This window comes from Brachycentrus maculatus, unplaced genomic scaffold (genome assembly GCF_059751285.1).
Source record: "Brachycentrus maculatus isolate JH-2025_06_01 unplaced genomic scaffold, ASM5975128v1 h1tg000050l, whole genome shotgun sequence".
NCBI classification, from domain to species: Eukaryota; Metazoa; Arthropoda; class Insecta; order Trichoptera; family Brachycentridae; genus Brachycentrus; species Brachycentrus maculatus.
Genome location: NW_028280804.1, coordinates 2,003,356 through 2,027,551, shown reverse-complemented (window position 1 = coordinate 2,027,551; position 24,196 = coordinate 2,003,356). Strand labels below are relative to the sequence as shown.

Here is a 24,196-nt window from a genome sequence, read left to right as displayed (position 1 = left end):
AAATAAGACTTTTTATAAATCAGTGGATTTATCAAACAGCTCAACTATTTTTATTCCCAACATTTTGAGTGTGTCCAAATACTCATCTCCAATGTTACACGTGTGTAAAGTGCTCACTTAAACCAGCCTATGACGGTCGTCAGCCCCGTAAATGCCCAGATTTCCATATTCTTCTACATCTTTGATGAGATGTCAAAAAATAATATTTTTATTCCATTCATTGATTGTTAGAAACATCTCAAAACTCAAACATATGGGAAAAAACTGCCAACGCTGCCTTAGCCAAGTTTCTTCTAAATGATGAGTTCCTCTTTGGTCATAAGATGAATGCAGGGATAAAGGACAGTTCAGGATTGCAGTCAGAAATAAAAGAACGGGTAAATTTTTAAAATTGTTTTTATATCAACACTTAATTGGTTACAGCTTCTCTTCCTACAACTAAAAAGAAATATTCAAAGTGGCCTATTTATTGAGAGGTGAAAGTGAGAACACACCACAAATCAAGTGTTCACTATTTACATGCGCAGGCACGCAGAGCACAGAGTGTTCCCGCGCGTCCGCACATATGTACAAGCCACACATAGCAAACTAAAAGTTGTACGTAACCGGGCAACAGGCGCTCGCAAGTTACTCAATGTATTACAAAAGGTGGAAGCAGACATTCCGGAGAATACCAGCAAAGGTCTTCTCGTCACAAGATAAAATTATTACGATTACATTCTCGATCCCGCATTTTATTTATATGATTTACAATAATGTTTAAAAACATTTACCTTTTAACTATAAAACAATTTCGATATACATTTCTCAGAGTTCATACTCGTACTTTAGACCTTAGAAGTCAGCTGATGTAAAATAGAGGAATATTTAATAAATTTCAACACAGCTCCAAACAACGAGGTTGCCTAACTATTTTCTGCAATTATAGACATTAAGTTTGCAGTTGTAATTTTGATAATCAGAATTTCCAACACATTAATAAATATATAATATATTTTTCCTAAGTAATTATAAACCTATATTTTTCAATAATAATTACACCTACGTTTAGCTACTCCTAATGTGTAAACTACGGAGACTAAAACCTAGGTCTGTTTAGGGATGAAGCCTACAGAAGTGTCGGCGCGGGGTGCGCCCGCACCCGGGCGAGTGCGTGAGCACCCGACGCTTGGCGCGAGTGCCGGCGCACCGGTGCGGGTCGGTGTTCACAGCGGGTTACTACAAGCGCCTCCGGGGTATTTTACTTTACTATTATCCGAGTATAAAAGCGAGCTGTCTATCTCGCAGACATATTTTACATTCTCCTTTATTGAATTAACAAAACGGGTATTCCTCCAACAAGAACAATAATACCATCGAGTACGTCCCACGGTGGACAGATGCACTCCGAGTCACCGTCGCGCACTTGCCCTGAATATTGCCGACTCGGAAACAACAATCTGCGAGTAGGTGTTGAAATCAAAGTGAATACAAAAGGGTCGGGCCTCTTAAAACGAGGTCGTTAAAAGCTACAAAACCCCGCCGCGTTTCCCGCACAAACTATTTTCATCCTTCAAATACTAGACAATCGCAAAGTGGTGTTTATGTTTATTCCGAGAGAAGAATATTTTCAAGTACATAGTATTTAGAAAAAGTAATATATTTTATGCTAAATGAAATCGAATCAGACAATCAGGTATACGAATACAGAAGATTTCAATTAAAAGGTAGAAGTATGACCCACACAACCCATACATATTGGAATTATTCTTATGATCCCATCAGAAACCTCTTCCGTAATAAATATTACGATTATTTGCTAAATAATTATGTAATGTTTACATAGATACATTTTTAATGAGTTTTTTGAAAGACGAAACTATAAATAGTTAATAAATAAAGAAAACACGACAAACTAGTTACACTAATTTGTCAGCGGTTAGTAGGTGTACGACGTACGTAGTTATACGTAGCTTCTGACGCATTTCGAGTATAAAAATAACAGTGCGTTTACATGTAGTTTTCAATAAAAAGAAGGTTACATCATTAATCGATAATTTGGAAAAATAATACTAAAAACAATGAATCGAGTAGGTTGGATCCAAAATTTCCACCCAAAATTAAAAGGTGCGAAATGTCGGGTAGTAATTTTGGTCGGAGCGGCCGGCGACTGACCTCTCTAAATCGAGTAACAAAACAACACATACTAATGTCAACGACAACAATACAAAATTAGTAAAAACGTAATCGCTTCTAGGTGAGTCGGATGAAACTAATAAGGGTCATATTCGCGGACACGGAAACATCGGTAAACACAGTCACACGGTCCTCTCGCGCAAATAGTCCTAGCTTAGTAGTACGTCTCCTGCTCCAGCCATCCTCCCGGGTTGCGGCGCAGGTAGAAGCGGCGCGTCTCGTCGTAGATGAAGATTGACAGCATGAAGGGCAGGGCGGGCAGCCACCACACGAACCTGCGGACAACGCACGCATTAACACCGGAGCTCACTCTGGCAGGAGAACAAGCTAACCATGTAGGGGCACTCACTTGAGAGGGAACATCCTGAGTCCCTTGTCCATTCCGGGAGTGTAGGATAGGAAGGCGGCGAGGGCGGTCTCGAAGATCAGGCCGAAGTTGAGAGCCCAATTCCTCATGCCCTGGTGCAGGAGGGAGTTACGACGGGTCTTGCAGATGATCAGATCGGCCCACTGCACCACCACGATGGAGACGAAGAAGGCGGTGTGGCAAGTGAACTCCAGGGTCTTCCTGTCACGGTAGGTCTGAGAGAACCAACAAATATCCAATGTTAATTAAGCTAACAAAAATGACCTAAAGTCATACATAATCTAAAGTCCTAGATTCAATTCACATAAAAATTGTTAGTTCATGGTAAGGTCAAAAGGCAGTTAATTTTTACCTGAAAAAGCTAAATTGATATAATGATTTGTCTATGACTTTGTTAAAGAGCTACGCTTTTATTTGTTTTTTTAATCCACATCCTTGGCCCAATGGTACATAAAAAACTGCATTAGGTAATTCAGAGGTATCTTGATCGTAGAATACAGAAATGCAAGACAATCTGTCTGTCGATTCAGATGTCAGTCTAAGGTTACATACTTAATATTCCAATGAGATTTTTATTTATATTCATCACGACCCCACCTTTGATTAAACTCGGGACCTCATGAGTGTCAGCCCGACATGCTAACCGCTACACTACAGAGGCGAACTCTTTGATAAACAGTGTAAAATATCAATTCCTTACCCATTCTTGTCCATAGGAGTCGGTCAAGTCATTGATAGCCTTGGAGTCCCACTGCTTCCTGATACCAAACAGTTTCCTCGGCAGGAAGCCGTTCTCAGCCATGATCACAAAGTACACGAAGAATCCGGCAGCAGCTTGGATCATACCGATCTGACCGTAGGCCATCGAGATAAGTCTGTTTCAGGGAACGACCCAAAAATTACAAAAAGGACAGAAAACATAAATATGAACATTTTACTCGAGAAATCTATTTTGTCAGCAAATGACTTAAATAAATTCACAAAACTTGACATGTGATGGTAATTCTATCAAAAAATTATGAAATATGTAATTCTTACTGCTTGAAAGTCTGAAAACAAATTTTACTAAGGTAATTATGACAAACATCATGAACCTTTATTTTCTCCTAATACAAGGATCTATTTTGAAGATTTACTTTAACAAGACCACTTGCATAAAAAATAAAATGGCATAAAAGGTAATTTAAACTAAATAAATTATTTATTTCTATGCAGTTATTAAAATATTGTTATATTTTTAAGGCTAGGTTAGTAAATAAATAAAGTTAGTTTATAAACAGTTTGGCTGCAGATTTTACTCACCCTTCTCCTGTATGATTTCCTGTGCAATAATTGCATTATTATGTGACCAAAGTATTTTATCTCTTTCTTATTTTTTTAATTAAAAAGTCTTTATACCGTCATCATAATTTGTCAAGTCATACAGATGAAAGATAATAAAAATATAGTTAGCATGCAATTGACACTGAAAGCATTCAACTAGAACCAATAATTAAGTAAGCATAAGAAATCTTCAAGAGATATAGAAACAGGTATTGAAAAGACAGAAATGTTTGATATTAAAGAATGATCATTAACTCTTTGACTGCCGAAAAAGCATAACAGGGCATCCTAACCTCATATCAAGTGAACTTTTACTTTATTTTTTATAAGATACTCTCATATTAAAAAATGCTATCATGTGACACGTAATCTTTTGTAAAAATACTCGAGTGGAAAAAATTACAATAATAATAAATAAAATAATAATTTCAAATTTCTTTATCTGGGTTTCTTTTAAGTATGTAATGTGAGATTGCTGCGTCTTTATTAGGTGAAAGTTGATTTAAAAGTAATGAAAAACAAAATTATTTTATATTGATATCAAATGATCTAAATAAAATCATTGTACTGTTAAAAATACCCTAGTGAGTGTTCAAAATCACAATTAGTGATATGCAAAGATTTTTGTACTCAATGTGACATAATACATTAAAACGCGATTGGCAGTCAAAAGGTCAATATTGAATATATTTATTGAAGATTTCAAAGTAATATTACCATTTAACAAAAAATATTGAACACATCGATAAAACAGATTTCTACTCACATGTTATCGGCTCAAATAAATGGGTACGTCACGGACATGCGGTCACCAACATAGAATACCAACACGGCTAACACAGACAACGACCAACACCACAAATACATTGGAAATGCAAGACAACCCAGCACAAATGAGCTGTTCTGCTGGAGATACAGACATTTTACGATATTCAGTGCAATGCTCTTCATACGCTTCTGCCGGACAAGGAAGGGTTTCATGGAGTGGAACACATAAGCTATTGTACTAATGTCTATAGAAAATAAACAGTTTTAAATCGGACAGGATAGAGAAAGATCATACGGTTACTTCCGAGTCGCAAATCTATACCTTACAGCCATGCACTATATTGTATTTATTCTCTCCCGAGACTATCTAACCTATTCTTGGAACAAGTGACAAATGCTAAACACACATTTGCGATGCAATCTGTGTAAGCCACAACTTATTATTGTTTGATCAATTCATTATTCCGACATTTATTTTGTTGTTGTAACTAATGTGCCGTCGATTCAAAGAGGATTAGTGTGTGCCAACTATGATCTCATATTTACTAATTAATTATGTCATGCGGAAGCGACTGAGTTGTTCCAATATTTCTTTAGATTCTAGTTCTATTGAGTAGACCTATGTAATCCTATTTTGTCTCCTTTACAAACTAAAAAGGCCAAATGTTGTTATTTCGGTTCAACAATTTTCAAACAGTAAATGAGACAAATAATCTAAATCAAATTGACAGAACTAGTGTCGTAAAACCACAATAAAACGCAAACATTAGAAATCAGCATAGAACATTAAAAAAAAATTATTGCGTTTCATATATTAATATGATAACTTTTGAGAGCAGACTTCTATTGTTTGCGGTGTAAATGAAAAGAAACATTTAAAATCTAATGAAACCATCGTAAATTGATGCACTAAATAACGACATTTCAAATTTTAACTATTATGCGCCTGAGACAATGAATCATAGAGATGTGTGGACTAATTAATCATTTATGTTTAAACTGAATTCTGTTTCATTGTGCCTTTTGAAAATAATCATGTCTGGTTCTGATAGACAGACAATTATCACATTCAGTAGATTTAGAAATTATTTTTATATTTTTTAAATTTAAGTTTTACTCAGTAAATACATACCACTATTTCTTAAAATCTTTAATGCATTCCGCATCATTTTCTGTATTTTGATGCATTTCGCATCATTTTCAAACACCGTGTCACAATAGATTTTACTAAATAATGGTATTTACAAAGTAAAAGTTAAATTAAAAATGGATAAATTTTACCACAAAGTGACTGCCGAATCAATTAATGAAATTTGCAATTATAGCTTAACAAAATATTTGAGCTATTTTAAGATAGATCAATTAACCATTAGTTTAATAGTTTTGCAGTCCAATTCTGCTACCACCTCCATTAATGTTAAAAGTATAATTGTATTTATAAAATGGTTTTTTAACAGGTTTTTCTGTCCTGTAATGGAGTTGAAATAATATTATTCCGATAATTTGGCCGGGTACCATGACCATATGATCGATTTGACAAACAAATATTAAATGTTAATTAGGAATAGAAAACAGACTTTTTATTATTATTTATTTGGCAGCCACCCAGTGAAAGGATGTTTCTGTCAGTGTCAAGTATTATTTTTATTTACAAACAAAAAAATAATTAATAATAAATTTAAAGTTTAAATGTGTTGAAATATTATTAAATCAATCACATTAAAACATGGACAATCAAAACATGTTCTAATTCATGACTTTAAAGCAGTCTATATGTAAATAAAGATGAAGAGGTAAATGGTCGGTTCAGAGAGTACCAGTAAATAAGTGGAATATTTCCAGTACAGTTCTCGTACATGTAGCGAGTAAGTATCTGAATTTATACTTTTAACATGACAGAGTGGAAGCAGAAGGGCGCCGATAGTCGAGGAGCAGTCTCTATGATTACAGTCCCGCAATACAAAACACACTAGAAAGAAAAGACACTGCCAGTCATTGCATTTGATGGGTAACAGTGCTAAGTGTGTCGGGGTACAACCTTCGATTGACCAAATTGTCTCGGTAGGGGTCCCTTGGTTGGCGCTTCATGATATCGGATTCTGGGGCCTCGTACGCCAGCGATATGGCGGGTACCTTTAGGTCAATACACACGGACACTCATATTACTTACTATCTAATACCCGCAGACACTTTATACATTGCGCTCGCGGCACACCCGACGGTGACCGAAACATCAGGTCCTCACCTCCAAACCCGGTAGATCTATTTACAATAAAACCATAGAGGCCGAAAATACAAACTAGGCCTAGTTCCTAGAGAGAAGAAATAGTTCAACTAACAACATGTTCCATAGAAAATCTAAAGACAATTTGTGTTTTTCATTTTCGATCATTCTTAGCAAACGCTTTTAAATAAATAATCGTATTTTGTTTGGTTCCTCGGAAACATGGGGAGTTTGCTAAGAAATTCCGAACTTAAGAGACTAAATATATCAAATCAAAATTAGTAATATAACAGTAAGCTTCAATAATAATTGTTATTAGTATCTACTCCATATTAGGTTAGTATCAAATTCCATTAAATATATAATACTCTTATAATATTATCTAGGCAATGTAATGATATGACTATGGAGTTAAGTTATAGATCTAGTAAAGAGAAGATGATAATTAGTTGAAGAGTCGAATGAGTACAGAGTAGAGTGTAAGCTACATTCATCGCACAGGCGAAATGGTGACCAGGTATGAGGCGACAGATACATTACTTCCTGAAAAGTAATACACAACAAAGACAATCAATGGGCAGAGTACGAGAGAGAGTAGTAGACCGCTTCAAATGAAAATTGTGTCGAGTAGTGCAAGAGAAAGAGAGAGAGAGAGAGAAAAAGAAGATGAATAAAATAAAATAACTATGAAGCATGCCATGGGAGCGAACGGGACGGGAGAGAGGCCCAACTTACCTTAGGAGTGGCAAGGGCAAGGTATATGCAGAAGTCATTACACACACTGACACTAGACTCACAACACACAGACACTGCAGCAAACTGATGGAAACAGAATGACCACGGATACAGAAACAGTAATGGCGGCCAATCCTTAATAAGCATCGTCAGGTATTCCCTCCTCAGAGTAACAATATGAACATGTACGTTAGGATATCACTTGTGTGAAACTCAATGATTCTAGACTATCATGTTGAAATTCAAAACCATTATGTAGAAGGTAATACGAGACTAGCCAGGAACAAAAATTGGCTTGTAATCTTAACTTACTATGAATTATTGAATTTATAAAAAAATAGAAATAGATAGGAATGAGTAAAAAAGCAGATTGAATCAGAATAAAAATTGGTGTAGAGAATTGAATTAATGCAAAAATGTGTAGAAATAAGAGTGATGCATTGTTTTTTTAAATATGTATATATGTATCTCGATTTATGCTTCCCGCATTATTTCTGAGAGAAAAAGGATGCTTCTCGTCAGCCAGGGATAGTGTAAAGCGAATGCGGAGACAAATCCACACAAGAAATGCAAGCCAATTTGTGTGTAAATAGGTAATAATTTTGAGAGACAAGAACAGTACAATGTTGGGAGAGTAATGTCCTCCGGATTTACCTCTCGTTTACAAGTTTATCAGTGAAAGGGTTACGTGGCTGTCTCTTCATTATGTCAGATTCGGCTTCCTCGTAGGCCAGGGATATGGCGGGCACCTACAAACACCACTCCCGCAATGAAACATGGTACAGACATCTGGGGGTATGTGAGCAACCACTAACTACTTCCGACCCAACTAGCACATCGATGAGCGGACATACCATACACCGTGACCAAACTGGAATCTTCTGTTCATTCATTATTACTATATCCTATACAAACAAAGACTCGAGTTTACGATACATTAAGTATCCAATGATAATCAAAAGCTTTTCATCAAAATCATTTTAGTTAGAGAAAAAAAGCTAACTTCTTATTAAAGATTAATAGTAATTAGAAACTTCGACTTCAAAGTAATGTTTTATTATATCATAATAAGTAAAACAAGCCGAGTATAAAAAAAAATACTCTATTTTATTTTAAATTCAGTTATGAAATAATTATTTAAAAAATTAATAATTTTTAATTGCCATATTATTCTAGACATTAAAATTCATACAAATTACTCTATGTCATTATTGAATTTTTTTAAATTTCATATCAATAAGACGAGGCATTTTTTTCATTAATTTGGTCGTGGTCACTGAGTATGTATGTAGCCCAGTGGGGGGGGGAACATGACTTCCATAAACTAGTTGAGAATGGAACACCAAATCAGTTCAACACTTAAAGCATGTGCACTGTGATGGTATGATCTTTGCAAAGTCCCCGTTTACTAAGGAGTTTGTCTCATTTTATCAAACAACTGATATTTCTATACAAAACAAAACTAAAAACAAATACTCCACCCATTTCACCCCATGAATCGCTACTTGTGAAAATACGGAAAAACAAATGATAAATGATGGAATTGAAACTGTTGGAAACACAATGATGATAGTGTCATTTGTAAGTAAGTATGTTGGTTGACTGTTTGGTTCGTACCAAATACTGAAATGATGAAACGAATGTATTTTAGTATTTTCTTCTAGTAAACTGATATTTCAGTATTGATCTAGTGCCATTATACAGACCTCTGTGTACTTTGGGGTCCTAAAATACAATGGCGAGTACACCGAAAATATTAGTTAATTCAGATTTGACTTTAGAGGAACCAAGCTGTTAATGTGTATATTAATATCATTAGTAGTTTATTACACTTCATACCAAACACAATAAAAGATAACCATGTTACATTAATAAGTTATCAGGCCGTTAAATATTAATCCACATAGAGCATTTTATGTTACATAGCACCGTTAATAGTCTGTGAGAGTTGTCGAACATCGGTTACTACGTTTATTAGAAGAATTATTCCGACGAACCACTTACTGTAATGTTCAAAGCGTAAACAATATCATACAACAATCATAGACCGTTAACCGGTAACTTTTGCAGAAATATGTTGTAATATTTGAGCAAAAGTCAGAGTATTATTGACAATCACCACACACCACCTTGAAAGCAAACATCGAATATATGATCCCCGCATAGTTTGTTATGTACCGGTGCCGATAGACCATGTTAGCGGGGTTATTAAATGGTTTCTGTAAAATAAAGTGTATAGGACCTCTGATTGACCAGTTTATCATTGAACGGATCTCTGGGCGGGCGTTTCATGATGTCAGATTCTGCTTCTTCGTAGGCCAATGAAATAGCGGGTACCTGTTAGTTCAAAACTAGTCGTGAGTAAGGGTGATATAAAAAAGGTAATATTAACTATAGTGGCGAGTGCTCCAACGTGAATGTTGCTATAATGCGGCTCGAACGGTTGGATGAGTCGAGTCTCCCGGAGAGCGTAATCCCGTCGCATCCAGCTCAACTCCAAATTTACAGTTAACATTAGAATGTCGAGAGAGTCAGCGTGTCGTTTGAAAATGTAATGTTTTTCACCTACGATGTTGGTGATGTTTGATGTAAAAGAAATGTTGGCAACTAGCTTGTAACTCTTCGTCTCTTACGTACCTAAGGCGGCGCTGACAAACTGGAAGAGTCGCTAAGTATAGAGTTACAAGAACTAAGAATAGTTAAACTGGTGAAATATAAAAAAAATGCTGTGATATGAATAATTTACAGTAAACTCATGCTCGGCTTATCCAATATGTTTCGAAATGAAAATTTTCATCCTAAGTAAAAGAACTGCTGAATGACGTAAGAGTAAAAAAGTATATATTCACAAAACTACTATATGTTTAAAGGTAAAAACGCTAGGTTATATAATATATATAAAACTAGAGATAAAACAATATATGAGGAATCTTATGTTCATAGAAAGTTGTGTGTCTAGCTACTTAGAATATAGTTGAAGATCTGGCGAAATTACTTGTTTAGCGAAAGGTACATTCAAACTACAGCATAGAATATGAAATGTGACCGTGGCGCCCGACCGCGCCCTTCTCCCACTGGAAAACCAACCTCTCGTTAACTAGCTTGTCCGCGTATGGGTTACGTGGCCGACGTTTCATTATATCTGATTCTGACTCCTCATACGCCAGCGATATAGCAGGAACCTAATTTACATAATCAAATATGATTCATACATTCCAATTATCCTATATCGCATACAGCATTTGGCTGCACACAAATAAATCCAATTCATAATATTTACCTTTAAAACATTAATCAAATAAGTATTTTAATCCGGCAAGTTGATACCGCTAATATCAAACAATTTAATACTTTTGATTCTAAAATTACTTTATGAATTGTAAAAATATGAATGCCGCTGGAAGGTAAGGGATTAAGAGAGACAAAATAGAAAGATAATGTTTCGACCGAGATAAAAAATGAAATAATATTTACCATGTCAGTTCCGAGATCAATGCAAAGGATGGTGACAGTTCCCAGGGGTAGTGGAATGTCGCAGAGGATAAAGGCCAAGAAAGGTGAGATTTCAGGGATGTTGGAGGTAAGGGTGTAAGCGATGGATTTCTTCAAGTTGTCGAAGATCAATCGGCCCTCTTCAACACCGGTTACGATAGAGGCAAAGTTATCATCCAGCAAGATCATGTCGGCAGCCTGGGGAATGAAAAATTAATAGAATGAGGACATTTGATCATTTTCAAAATACAATCTCGATTTTATGGTCACTGATTGAACCAAAGAGTGACCTGTTTAGAGACGTCAGATCCGGCGATACCCATGGCAACACCGATATCCGCCTTCTTCAGGGCGGGAGAGTCGTTCACACCGTCACCTGTCACGGCCACGATGGCTCCCATGCGCTGGCAGCCCTCCACAATGATCAGCTTCTGCTGAGGCGAGGTACGGGCAAATACAATCTCCGTGTGGTATCTGCAATACAACAACACAAAACAGTCAAAATCCATCATTCATAAGTTTTTCAATAAACTACCAGAAATCTTCATGAATGCATGCGAGATTATTTTTTAAATCATTTCACATTCTTGGAAATGCTACACCAGTCAATGATGGATGGAAAGCCCTGTAAATACTCAAATCATATCTTGTCTCAATAAACTTTTTCATATATGTTGAGGTATGAACAAAATCTTAATAAAAATGAAAACTCATAAGTGAAACAAATCCGCCATTTTTATACAAAGATTTGGACCCACTGAAGTTTTGTGAAATAAGGATATGAACACCAGTGGATAACAATGTGTCAGTTTTGTAAAACACACCCTTTTAGCAAAAGGAGCAAACAGACATAAGCCGCGAGCAAATTTGTTAACTCACTTCAGAATCTCATCCAACTGATCGGAGTTCAATTCCCTGAGTTCAGTTCCGTGGACGACAGCGGCCTTGGCTTCACGAGGGTTGACTTCGGAAATGGGGATGTTCAACCTAGCGGCGATATCCTCAATGGTCTCATTTCCCTCGGAGATGATTCCCACAGACTTAGCGATGGCCTTGGCAGTGATCGGGTGATCACCAGTAACCATGATGACCTTAATACCTGAAAATTAAACCTAATTTAACATATTGAAACCCCACGTGAAGGGAGGATTAAACCTTTACCATCGATTCATATTTTCATCCAATACTATTAAACAGTTGCCAGTTCAGCCCGAGTGTGACTCGGGCAAGGAGTTTCCGTGGCAATGATGAGCATGAGTGCTGCTCAGGAAAATCATATTCAGACTTCTTGATATTATTTTGCCTGAGCCAAATACATTAAAGTATTTGTTTTATTGACTAACCCGAGCAGTGTTTGGGCAGTCTTGTTTTTACTTGTTGGTGACAATTTTTTGTTGCATTGGCAAATTTTCTCACCAAAATTCGACTGTTAAGTTAATTTGTTCCGCTTCAGTGATTCAAATAGCAAGGCATTAAGATATTAAAAAGCAATGGTTGTGTCAAAAACTCATAATATAACAATGAGTTACCAGCAGATCGGCACTTGGCGACAGCGTCAGGCACAGCGGCTCTGGGAGGGTCAATCATGGACATGAGTCCCACGAAACGGAGGTTCTCGATGGGGAAGTTAGGGTCGTCAGAGTTGAACTTGAAGCCTGGTGGGAACTTGTCGGTGGACAGCATCAGGTCGCAGAAGCCGAGCACTCGCTCTCCGAGTCCTCCCAGCTCCAGGTAGGCATTGTTGAAGGCCTCCTTCATCTCTTCATCCAGAACCTGAACATTGTGATTAAACATTTAGTTTATTGATGAATACATACATATGTACTAGGTTAACAGACTTCCAGATATACATATATCGTATATTTTTTTATGTGTCTTATTTCAAGTGATTCTAGTTGATTTCCTACTTATGATGCTTCAGATGCACGAAATCTATCCTACTATTTGCGAAGGTTCATACAAATGGCAAATATTAAAATATTTTTTTGGTGAGGAACTTAGCATTTTGGCAATACATTGATTGTATTTTTATTTTTATTGCAGGAAATTTGTGTTAATTAATTGTGCCAATTACCTATCTTGTGAATTATGTAAATATTAATTTTATGGCTAATAAAAAATCCAGAGTGCTGAAATTTTAAATTTAATAGAGGAATTAATATTTACCTTCTCCTTGCCTCCGATGAAGATGGTGCTACACTTCTCGAGGATGCGCTCGGGGGCGCCCTTCATGACCATGACGTGGCGCGGGTCGCTGGCGTCCTCCGTCTCGTGGATGGACACCTGGTACTTGTTGGTGGAGTTGAAGGGGATCTCGCACACCTTCTTGTTCTTCTTGCGGATGGAGAGCACGTCGCCCAGCGCCAGCTCCATGCACTTGAGCAGCGCTGCCTCCGACGCGTCTCCGCTCACCTCCTTCTTCAAGATGGGCACTCCGTCCTGACCACCCTTGAACTCGGCGCGGTTGCACAGCGTGGCGATGCGCGCCAGCGCCTTGAATCCGGGACTCGTGCGGTCTAAAACATTTCACCTCAACTCAGTAATCTTAGATTACTATTTGACTACTGTATAGTTCTACACTGAATGTAAGATTGGACCGTTATTGGAGTTTCAACAGCAAACTCTTTAGACCAGTGTTCGCAAAAAGAACTGCCAAATTAAGAAATTTCAAAGGTACACCAAAGAAGAAAAAAACTTTTATGATATTGATTTATTATCAAAATAAATATAATGCGTAAACATATTTAACATATGATGTTTAATGCAAAATGTGAGCTTGCTTAACTGAGCACAGGCGATCAAAATTAAAAGCAATTGTGTTATATTCACAAAACTAGACTTTTTTACGTGGCACTCCAACTAATCACCACGGTACACCAGTGTGCCGCGGCACACACTGCGGAACAAAGCTTTCAATTAACAATGCTTTAGACGACTTTAAAAATCATAGAACTGGTGTAATAATCAATTTTTTTAATAATTGTTCTTTAAAACACTTCTCACGGCAAGTTACTACGAACATCTTGTTTTGCATGAAATTTTATATAAATAGTATGGTAGTTGATGTAAACATAATGTAAATAATGTGTTCTGACGAAGACAAGGCTATCTCAAAACCGGAAGACAAGAAGAGTATGTATTTGGTTGAATACTAGCATTATTGAAAAAATTTTTACTACACATAATTTAACCAGTATTTTTAAATCTGCTTTCGCTAAGACTTATTTTGAAAGTGTGAATTGAATATATTTAACAAAAAATTAATAATATTAATAAAAGCGGCATATTTTTACCTCAATATTTACCAGCTACAGGGCAGAAAGTGTTGTTTTTGCATTTTGAAGAAAAGGTATTGTTTAATTATTTTTTTCAAATATACTAAATATTTTTCAAATGGAGAAAAAACGTTCAGGTTTTACCTAAAAATTTCTGTTGCACAGTAAAAAGTTCAATAAGTGGCCTGATATTTATTTTTAATACATTTTATTATATTTTCAAACTTTAAAAAAGGTTTCTCCTGAAAAATCAAATTTTTTGATATATGACGCTGTTCAAAGGAGTGGGCGATATACATTCTTCCACTGATATATTTCATTGAAGAAAGGATGCTTACCATACTGCACTCCAGACTGGTCCTCAGTGGTATCGGCTTCAATGATCTGATTGTCGAACCACATGTGGGCAACGGTCATCCTGTTCTGGGTGAGGGTTCCTGTCTTGTCGGAGCAGATGGTGCTGGTGGAGCCGAGGGTCTCTACAGCCTCTAAGTTCTTGACCAGGCAGTTCTTGGACGCCATCCTCTTGGCGGTCAGGGTCAGGCACACGGTCACGGTAGCCAGGAGACCTTCAGGTACGTTGGCGACAATGATACCTGAAATTATACAACAATTAACATTTTATGCCATTGTGTTATATTAGGGAATCGAATCAAATTTAAATATCCAGTGTGTAGAGTGCAAAACTACAACAAAGCTTATTAATTTATAACATCAATGATTAAGAATTTTATTACGAGTTGATTAATGTAAATCGACAAAAGTATGAAAGATTTCTGCCAAATTAGCCAAATTGATACATTTACACGGCTTGTATATTCATAAATATTGAAACTTACCAATCAAGAAGATGACAGCGTCCAGCCAATGGTAGCCGAGGATGAAGGCAATAACGAAGAATGTAACTCCGAGGAATACGGCCACTCCGGTGATGAGATGGATGAAATGGTGAATTTCCTTAGCGATGGGAGTCTCTCCAGTGTCCAAACCTGACGCCAGACCAGCAATACGTCCCATGACCTAGAGAAATTATTTTTTATGTCACACCAATTTCTCTTAAAACATTTCATTAAATTTGATAGGGGAGGTAGGGATTGAGCTCAAACATTATTTTTACTTTTACTTATTACTCTTGAGGAACAATATTTTGTCTATATTCTCTTACACAGAGATGAGTTTAAATCGCAAATCTGTTTGAAAAAAGTATTTAAGCTCACAGTGTGATCTCCGCAAGAGATGACGACTCCCTTGGCGGTTCCCTCCACAGCGTTGGTCGAGAAGAAGGCCAGGTTCTTGGTTTCCAGGGGGTTCTCGTTGGTGAAGTCGGGTCCACGGGACTGGGGCTCCGACTCTCCGGTCAAGCTGGAGTTGTCCACCTTGAAGCCTCGAGTTTCGATGATGCGGATATCAGCAGGAATCCGGTCACCAAACTTAACCTAAAGGAAAATGCATAAAACAAACATTATAATTATGTAACTTATTATAACATTTTTTAGATTACAGAGGGATTCATCTGGCGGGGGTGATAATATGGATAATGCAAACATTCTAACAGTGTGTTGCTAGATAATTTATGTCCATTGGTCGAATCTGATTACACTAAAGATTAGGTAAAACACCTATTTTTCAATCTTTGAGGAACCTTGATTATTTTATATGCAATCAAATCTTCTCTAATTGAGCCAAACAGTGAGTTATTTTCATAATAAATTTTATTTTTATAAATCAGATTGAATGCAGATTCATAACTTGTGTTTATTTTTTAAGATATTTTGATTCCTTCGCTGATTAGTCACACCGACGATTGGGTAACTTGTGATCATGGCTTGACTAACCAGCAGTTGATGAGAAGACTTGACTAGACAGCCCGAGTTTAGATTTAAATGATCAAGACCTTATCTGAGACTAGATAAATTAATAAAAATGTATCACGTGTTTACCTCTACAACGTCTCCGAGTACCAGGTCCTCAGCGCGGAGGGTGAGCTTCTCGCCTTCGCGCAGGACGGTGGCGAACTGCGGCACCATGTTCTTGAAGGACTCCATGATCTTGGAGCTCTTGCTCTCCTGGTAGTAGGAGAAGATACCCGTGACTATCACGACGGCCGCCAGCACAATGCCCAGGTACAAGTTGTCATCAGCGGGTTCTTCCACGGTACTCGCCTGTTCAATTAAACACAGTATTAACGACTTATCTCATGTGACGTATTGAAAGAGCAGTGAAATGAAGAATTTTTTCTCTTATCTAGACTTGCATTACATTATACTCATAGGTCACTGTGTATCATATTAAATTGTTTCATTGTTATGCTAATGCAAATCAAAAGAACATTAGAAAAAATTATGATACTCTTTTATTAAAAACATTGATTTATTCACAGCCGGATGATTTTACATACTATGTATAGAAGAAAAGAAGTGTTCACTTTTGGTAAATGATAATCAAATAAAATTAAATTGAAAGCAAAAGATTAGATAATGGGTTTGTTACCTGGATACCGTAGGCAATGAAACATAAGATAGCTCCTATCCACAGCAGGAGCGCGAAGCCTCCAAACAGATTTTTGCAGAACTTGACCCATTCGGGGGTCTGCTTGGGGGGCGTGAGTGCGTTGGGGCCATCCCTCTCCAGATTCTCCTTGGCCTTCGCGTGACTGAGTCCCTGGGAACATCAAACATACAACACATTGAATGACAATGCTTTAATATAATTTTTGTGTATATATATTTGTGACAATTTTATTTTATCCGCCTCCGTGATGTAATGGTTAGCGTGTTTAGCTACCATGCTGGAGGTCCCGGGTTCGATTCCTAGGGGGGTGAAAATAAATGTTGGTGATTTTACACTCTAATATTTATTTGATATAACTCTGAACTAGTCCCTGAAGCGCAGGAGTGATCACCTTGCCTTCGTGTAAGTAACGATCAAGATAACACTGGGTCAATACGATGCAGTGCCCTATGCACCATTGGGTGCGGATAAGGGTTAGAAGTATATATTTGTGGTCCTATAGATATATAGCATTTACAATGTTTCGTAAATATTCCACATCTTTTATACATTTCACCATTGAAGAATGACAGACCCTCTCTTGCAAAGCAATTTTTGTTTGTTTTATGAACTAAGTTGCGAAAATTATAGAAAATGTGAAACGAATTGTGTCCTGTTTTTACGGTGAATTTACATTTAAAAGCTTTCAATGTCTCCGACACTGCTAATCTAAATAAATACAAGTTTCTAGAACCACCTACAAATTATCTAGAAATGCTTTAGCTAAATGTAAACATTAAAAATTATTATAACTTTAAAAAGATAACTTTGTTTAAAGAGCTATATATCTTATCGTAAATAAATTATAAATCTGACTGGTTTCGAATCAAACAGCTTCTTTCTTAAGACAAATTAACACCTTATATCTTGTTGTAATTAAGTTGTAACAATATACATATAATGATTTTAAACAATATTATTTTGTAAATTATAAAATAGTAAATAAAAGGTTAGTGTTTTAAAAATTAATTATATGAAATAAATATATTTGAAAATTTAGAGCCCTGTTTTATAAACCTAAAAATATAGCACAAAACAGCGCGCAAAGTTAACTAACTAACTAACTAACCATCACGCCGCTTCCCCGCAGGGGTAGGCAGAGAGAATAGAGCGCCACACCACTCTGTCCTTGCAAACATTCTTCGCCTCTTCCACGTTCATGCGTCTCCTCATACATACCCGCCGATTGTTACGACTCCTAACCTGACCACTTTCAAGTATTTTGCATACCTGATCGTGCCATGTTTTTCTCGGTCTTCCTCTGCTTCTTTTCCCACTAACGTTCGCCTCATAAATTTGTTTTACCGTTCTTTCGTCACTCATTCGTTCCACATGTCCAAACCATCTCGACACACCTTTCTTAATTTTATCGATAATGCTTATCTCAGCTTTGCATTCCTTCCTTATTTCACTATTCGCACATCTATCATACATCGTTTTGTCGCACATTCTTCTGAGAGATCGCATTTCGACTGCATTCAGTCTACTTTCATCCTTCTTTTGCCAACTCCATGTTTCACTTCCATACATTAGAGTTGGAACCAGGACTCCGTTGTGCACTGCCAGTTTAGCTTCCGCTGATAAGTTTTTATTTGCTATAACTGCGCGCAAAGTTCAAATTTGATATTAACATTTATTAGCAGTGAAGAAAGCATATAACATTTTTTTTATATAAATTATTAAAAAAAAACAGTTGTCACTTTTTCTACCCTTAGAGCTAAATCCAAATTCCTATCAGTTTTTATCAATAACACAAATAATGAATATTAGAGACCCTTTAAGGTTCAATGAGTCAAAGATCATAAAAACTATATCTGTTATCAATATGTACACAAACAGATATACGCTTGAACCGGTTCGCTAGTCATCTCCCTGATTGAGACACAATTTGCCGAAGCGACACTGACCTTTTCCTAATCATATGTAACTCGGCAGTTGGTATTGACACACATTATGCCCCAGACCAACATCAGCACATCGGAGGAGTCACAAATATGTAAATAAAGCAATCGTTTGAAGGTCACCGTAGTAATTTAACATATGTAATTATTACAATGAGATTTTTACCGCATATCAAAATGAAATGGCATAATGATAGCTACTAGGGTTACCAGTGCAATGAATGCAGTCATATCTAGTAAAAATATGTCAACAAATGCCTGACTAACTATTTGTTCATATACCGTGGTATGACACCAACACGAGTAAAAAAATCACATTATTATCAACTAGCTGTACTCGGCCAAGCGTTGCTGTGACTCAGTCTGGTCAAAAGGAGAATAAAAAAAGGTAAAGCGCACATTTCTAATACGCTCAATTGTACAATGCTCGCGAGTGTATAATATTTTAATAGCTGCCAAGAAACACGCTGTCCGACATAAGCATTGTTTAGTATTGTTGTTACATTCAACAGATGGCACCTTTGTGGTTAAAGAACTGTTTTTTTTTTAAAACATGTTTTTACCAGTTGCAGTGAATAACTTTAGGAGATTTGTGAATTTGAACAAACGAATAATTACAATATTATTAATTATATAGATTAAATCTTTAAATATTTATATTATAAAATGATATGAAAAAATACATATATATCTTTATCTAAATCATGTCTAAATTACACTTTGAATTTCCTTTTGAATATTGCACCTACCAAACATTTGTCATACAACTGTAGTCACAGCAAAATAATTCATGAAATGCTAGTAATTTTAAAGTACAAGAAAAAAAACACCAAATATAATTCAAAGAAATAGTAATCAATGTTTTCCTCTTCAAATTTAATGTAATTTTATTTTACTCTTTGAATCCAATCATCTTTACCTTATCACCAAAACAAAGTATCAATGTACATCCGCCATAAGAGTAGTTCATTTTAACTTTGAGGTAGTTTCACCTGCCAAAGGAATTCAAAGCCTCTCAACCCAAAGCTCAATTGCACCTTTTTTCAATGTAATTCCTATACATTTTAGTATTTCTAGTTTAAAATATAAACTTACATTCTCGGGATGTGTCTGGAATCGTTGATAAAGTTCTTCAGGCGTGATCTTGTGGAAATCGATATCCAATTCCTGTTTCAAGTCATCTAGATCATCACCTTTCCTGGCCTTCTTAGTGGGAGCCTTCCGTCTGGACTGTATAAAAGAGAAACAATATATTAAAACAACATAACATATTACTTATTGTTTCGGTATTAACTTTGTGATAAGACATGTTACAATGATTAAAGAAAACACTTGTTTTACACCACTTGAGTTTTATTAAAGACTACATGTTTCAGAAGTTAAGCTTCCATCATTTAAATTCATTTGAATGATGGAAGTTTAACTTCTGAAACATGTAGTCTTTAATAAAACTCAAGTGGTGTAAAACATGTGTTTTCTTTAATCATTGTAACATATTACATTCAAACTAATAATAATAATAACAATAATATGAATTTTGAATTTTTGAAAATTCAAATATGTCAGGTTTATCAAGATTCTATAGGGTCAGCTAAAATTTTCAATTTTACATCTAAAAATTTGACTGTCTGTTTCCTTTAGCAAGCTGATGACGCTGTGCTTCTTGCCAATAGCAGAGAAGGCCTGTAGGCGTCGGTGACAAAATTACATAATGTGTGCAAGGAAATTGATTTGCTGATGCATGTTGGCAAATTTTTAGTTTTTGAAAGAAATGAATCCGAGAGCTGGTTGTAAAATATTAGTAAATTTGGAAATTAAAATAACTTTAAACATTTTATAAATTCATTTTGATTGAAACGTGCATTAAGTAAGGGATACATTTAAAATCATTTTTTAAACATTATGAACACAAAATTAGTGTAAAACAGTCCATATCAAAACTTAATAAGTAAATGTTGCGTGAAATGTAACTATTTTCAGCGGGATGCAATCTTTTCATCTAAATGATGGAATTGTAAGGTTCCTAGAAAGCAATCTATTGTAATTTATATATAATTCATACCTGTAATGATGAACGCCAGGGCACACTTGTTCATTTTTTTAATGTTATAAAAAACTACAGAAAAAAACCTTATTTTAAAATTTGGCAAAAAACTTTTTTTCACATTTATTTTTATCTCCACTTGTCAATACATTGTTGAACATTTCAATTATTCATTTTTTCTCTAATTTTATACATGTACATAGTATTATAATATAAAATATCAGTAAGTAATAATGTACACGGAAAGGATAGAACACCTGACACCTGAAGAAACTAAATGTGATTAGAATACATCCCAACATGTAAAATTTCGTAAGGGTCTTGCGTACATTCAAATAAAAGGGTCTTTGCTAAACAAAAGTTTACAACATTTTGAGTGTGTCCAAATATTTGTTCACAAATCTGGATTATCTCCTATTAAGAGTTATTTTTTAAATTATTTTTTTGACATCTCAACATAGATGAAAAGAATATAGAAGTCAGGGCATTTAAGGGGCTTATGACCGTCATAGGCTGATTTAAGTGATCACTTTACATACGTGTAACATTCACCAATTCTTTTCATGATTGACAACCATACTACTCAAATTCTTGTAACTTCTATAATTATTATTATTATTCGAAAAGTATTGCTTTAATTACTAGAATTTCACTAGAGACATCTATGATGACATGTCAATTATATAAAAAAAGCTTACTCAAATCAACCAAAGATACTGTCGTGAACTTACACATGAAGTGACGTGAGAATAACATCACACATGTACGAGTTACTCCTACGTTGGAATATAAATAAATGACAGCAAAAAATAAAAACAAGATTTAAAAAAATGTCTCGAAAAACGGCGGGAAAGCGTTCGGACCCGTTGCACATCCCGTGACGCACAAGGTGTCTGACAAGTAGCCCCCCCTGCGGATGACCGCGCCCACCCCACCCCGCTAGCCCATTTCCACGTTTATACATACACCTATTTGCGTCAACGCGATACTACGTCACCAGCCGAGAGGAGGAGACTGACCCTACGAGATTTCCCAAACAAAATTGGAACGCGATCGGCGATGTAATCGCAGGAAACTGCGAGGGCTAACAAAATTGTCGCGCGTACCTACCTGAGAGACGTGATATTCCAAAAATAAAAATAATAATCTTATTTATGTACCAGTGGTCGGCAAACTTATTAGCCAGAGAGCCAAATATCTACATTACAAAGATTTTTTTCTTAAAAGCCAAATCTGTTTGCAATTGGCGGGAGACGTGATATTCTAAAATTAAAATTAAAATCTTATAGTACAAGAGTAATAGGTCAAATGTAATAGGTCCGAAAGTTACGACAAGGTTCTTCTTTTAACCAGTATCCGGACTAAATGGCGCACAGGGCTCTGCATAATATTGACGCAGTGTTTTCTTGATCGTTACATGAAGGCAATGTGATTAATCCTGCACTTCAGGTACCATTTCGGGATAGTACTAAAATAGATTTTAGGGTGAAAAGTCACTAATATTTACGATGACATTCCTTGGGAATCGGACCCGGTACTTTCGACACGGTTGCTAAACGCGCTAACCAACATTACGCAAAGTAATTTTTTTTAATGAAGTCATTAAATTTTGAGACAAAAAACAATTTTCAACAAAATTTCGTTAAATCAACATACGTATATAATCTGTTTTTAATGCCATCAGAGTTGACTAGTTGACTTGAACAGAGTACACATGTCTTGTTAAAAACGTGGTAATTAACCGCGCCTTAGGACCTAAATGGATGTAACATACAATAATACAAACACCTAGTTTGTGTTTGAAATGTTTTCTTAATGTTGCGAGCAATACTTATATGAATTAAAATAATTAAAACACCAAATTTTGCTTTTAAATGGATATCTCAAATACGAGTTAATGCCGTCCAGTTGAAAACCAGCGCAAAAGAAACCTCATGTTTGATATTTTAACTTGCTCAATCCTTGAACTAGAAAAAATCATTCTTAAGAAATACATATTACGAAAGAGTATGTGCGGATAATCGTATTAAAACTGTAGAAGTTTTTTTATGAATGTATTTTTGTGGTGTATTTTAATCTACACGCTATGCGAATTTCCCGTGATGTCATACAAGCACATATTATTATTTATGAACACGTGTCAGCGTAATGTATCATCAAGCATTAGAATAAATTTGAACCATTCTAAAAAGCGGACGGCGACCATATTGCTATTTGCAAAAAAGGTCCGGTAAATGAGTAAAAGACATCATAATTATCAAGAGTGGAAATAAGAATTGACTTGCATATTTTATTTAAATACATATTTCGTTATTTTAAATCGAAACATCAACAGTTACAACACAAATTAAGTTACGATTTGTGATTTTTTTTTGTATATTTATAGAAATCTACATTATAAAACTATTTAATCAATATTATTCGTCCGTTTCGTGCATCGAATGTAGTGTAAAAATTAAAACAAAAGAATTTAGCCTATACCTTGCGTAAAACGGATGGTGCACATCGCGGGCAATAAAAACGTAAACAAAACTATAATAAATCAAGATAAGAAAACTCCAATTTAGTATATCTTCCAGATAAAGGCGATTCATTGCGCTTTCTAAACCCGGCAGGAGAAATTCCACCAAAAATACATGGCAAAATCGGCGTAATTTTCTACCCTATAAGCAATAAAGGAAAACTGAAAAAAACGTGCATGTCAGACCTCGGCCTTTAGCGCACGTTATTCTACAATTCTTAGTGCACGTTGGTACCCGTTTTGACCAAAAACGCATGTGATTAACATTTTGTGTAGTTATAAGTGTGTGAATACCTTCTTCTAGTGGAACGAAAGGCCTGTTGACGATAGTCAATAGTCCGGCTTCTCCTGAGGAGTTTTACGTGGTTTCCTCCCAGCAATGAGCAAATGCTGACAAGTTCCCGATTGGCCCACACTAGATTATCCCCCCTGTTCCCAATACAAATCATAATAAACATTTTTTTTAAATAGAAGAAACAAAAATCCCCTTAATGACCTATAAACCTTGTACACAATAAGCAAGGAAAATAATATATCCCATCTAAAAGAAGTGTGTGAATAGTAACTATGGTAGTGACGCGTATTTTTATTTGCATGCTGGTGTAGTGATTGTCCTGACGAAGGGACGGGTACGTCTCGAAATAGATAAGCAAATAATTCAGCGAGTGGTTATATTAACATTTTTGTAAAAAAATATATACTATATATTTTTTTATATATATATTTTTTCGTAACAACAAGAAAACCAGTTTTTTTTTTTTAAATTTCCAATTCAGTAAGTGACCGTTTGCGCAAGAAGCCGCACGTGTTCTCTGCGTGCA

The 24,196-nt window shown here is 35.8% G+C and overlaps 1 protein-coding gene across 9 annotated transcripts in view; it reads right to left on the bottom strand.

Annotated features, from left to right (window-relative positions):
- Positions 1-378: 378 nt before the first annotated feature.
- Positions 379-24,196, bottom strand: part of LOC148312085 (sodium/potassium-transporting ATPase subunit alpha) — a 106,930-nt gene continuing 83,112 nt past the window's right edge. For 3 of the 9 annotated variants that reach the window (XM_088277874.1, XM_088277878.1, XM_088277879.1), the window contains 15 exons: positions 19,906-20,040; positions 16,850-17,020; positions 16,300-16,521; positions 15,577-15,795; positions 15,199-15,379; positions 14,698-14,955; positions 13,251-13,600; positions 12,614-12,857; positions 11,964-12,183; positions 11,375-11,558; positions 11,067-11,282; positions 9,835-9,929; positions 3,243-3,417; positions 2,525-2,757; positions 379-2,450 (listed from right to left, as the gene is read on the bottom strand). In XM_088277874.1, the coding sequence (XP_088134000.1) occupies positions 2,330-2,450; positions 2,525-2,757; positions 3,243-3,417; positions 9,835-9,929; positions 11,067-11,282; positions 11,375-11,558; positions 11,964-12,183; positions 12,614-12,857; positions 13,251-13,600; positions 14,698-14,955; positions 15,199-15,379; positions 15,577-15,795; positions 16,300-16,521; positions 16,850-17,020; positions 19,906-20,040 (3,024 nt within the window). In that variant the 3' untranslated portion in view covers positions 379-2,329. Of the gene's footprint in view, positions 2,451-2,524; positions 2,758-3,242; positions 3,418-6,671; positions 6,767-8,246; positions 8,342-9,834; positions 9,930-10,679; positions 10,775-11,066; positions 11,283-11,374; positions 11,559-11,963; positions 12,184-12,613; positions 12,858-13,250; positions 13,601-14,697; positions 14,956-15,198; positions 15,380-15,576; positions 15,796-16,299; positions 16,522-16,849; positions 17,021-19,905; positions 20,041-24,196 lie in introns of all 9 variants that reach the window. The other 6 variants (XM_088277877.1, XM_088277882.1, XM_088277876.1 and 3 more) reach the window with 3 other exon arrangements.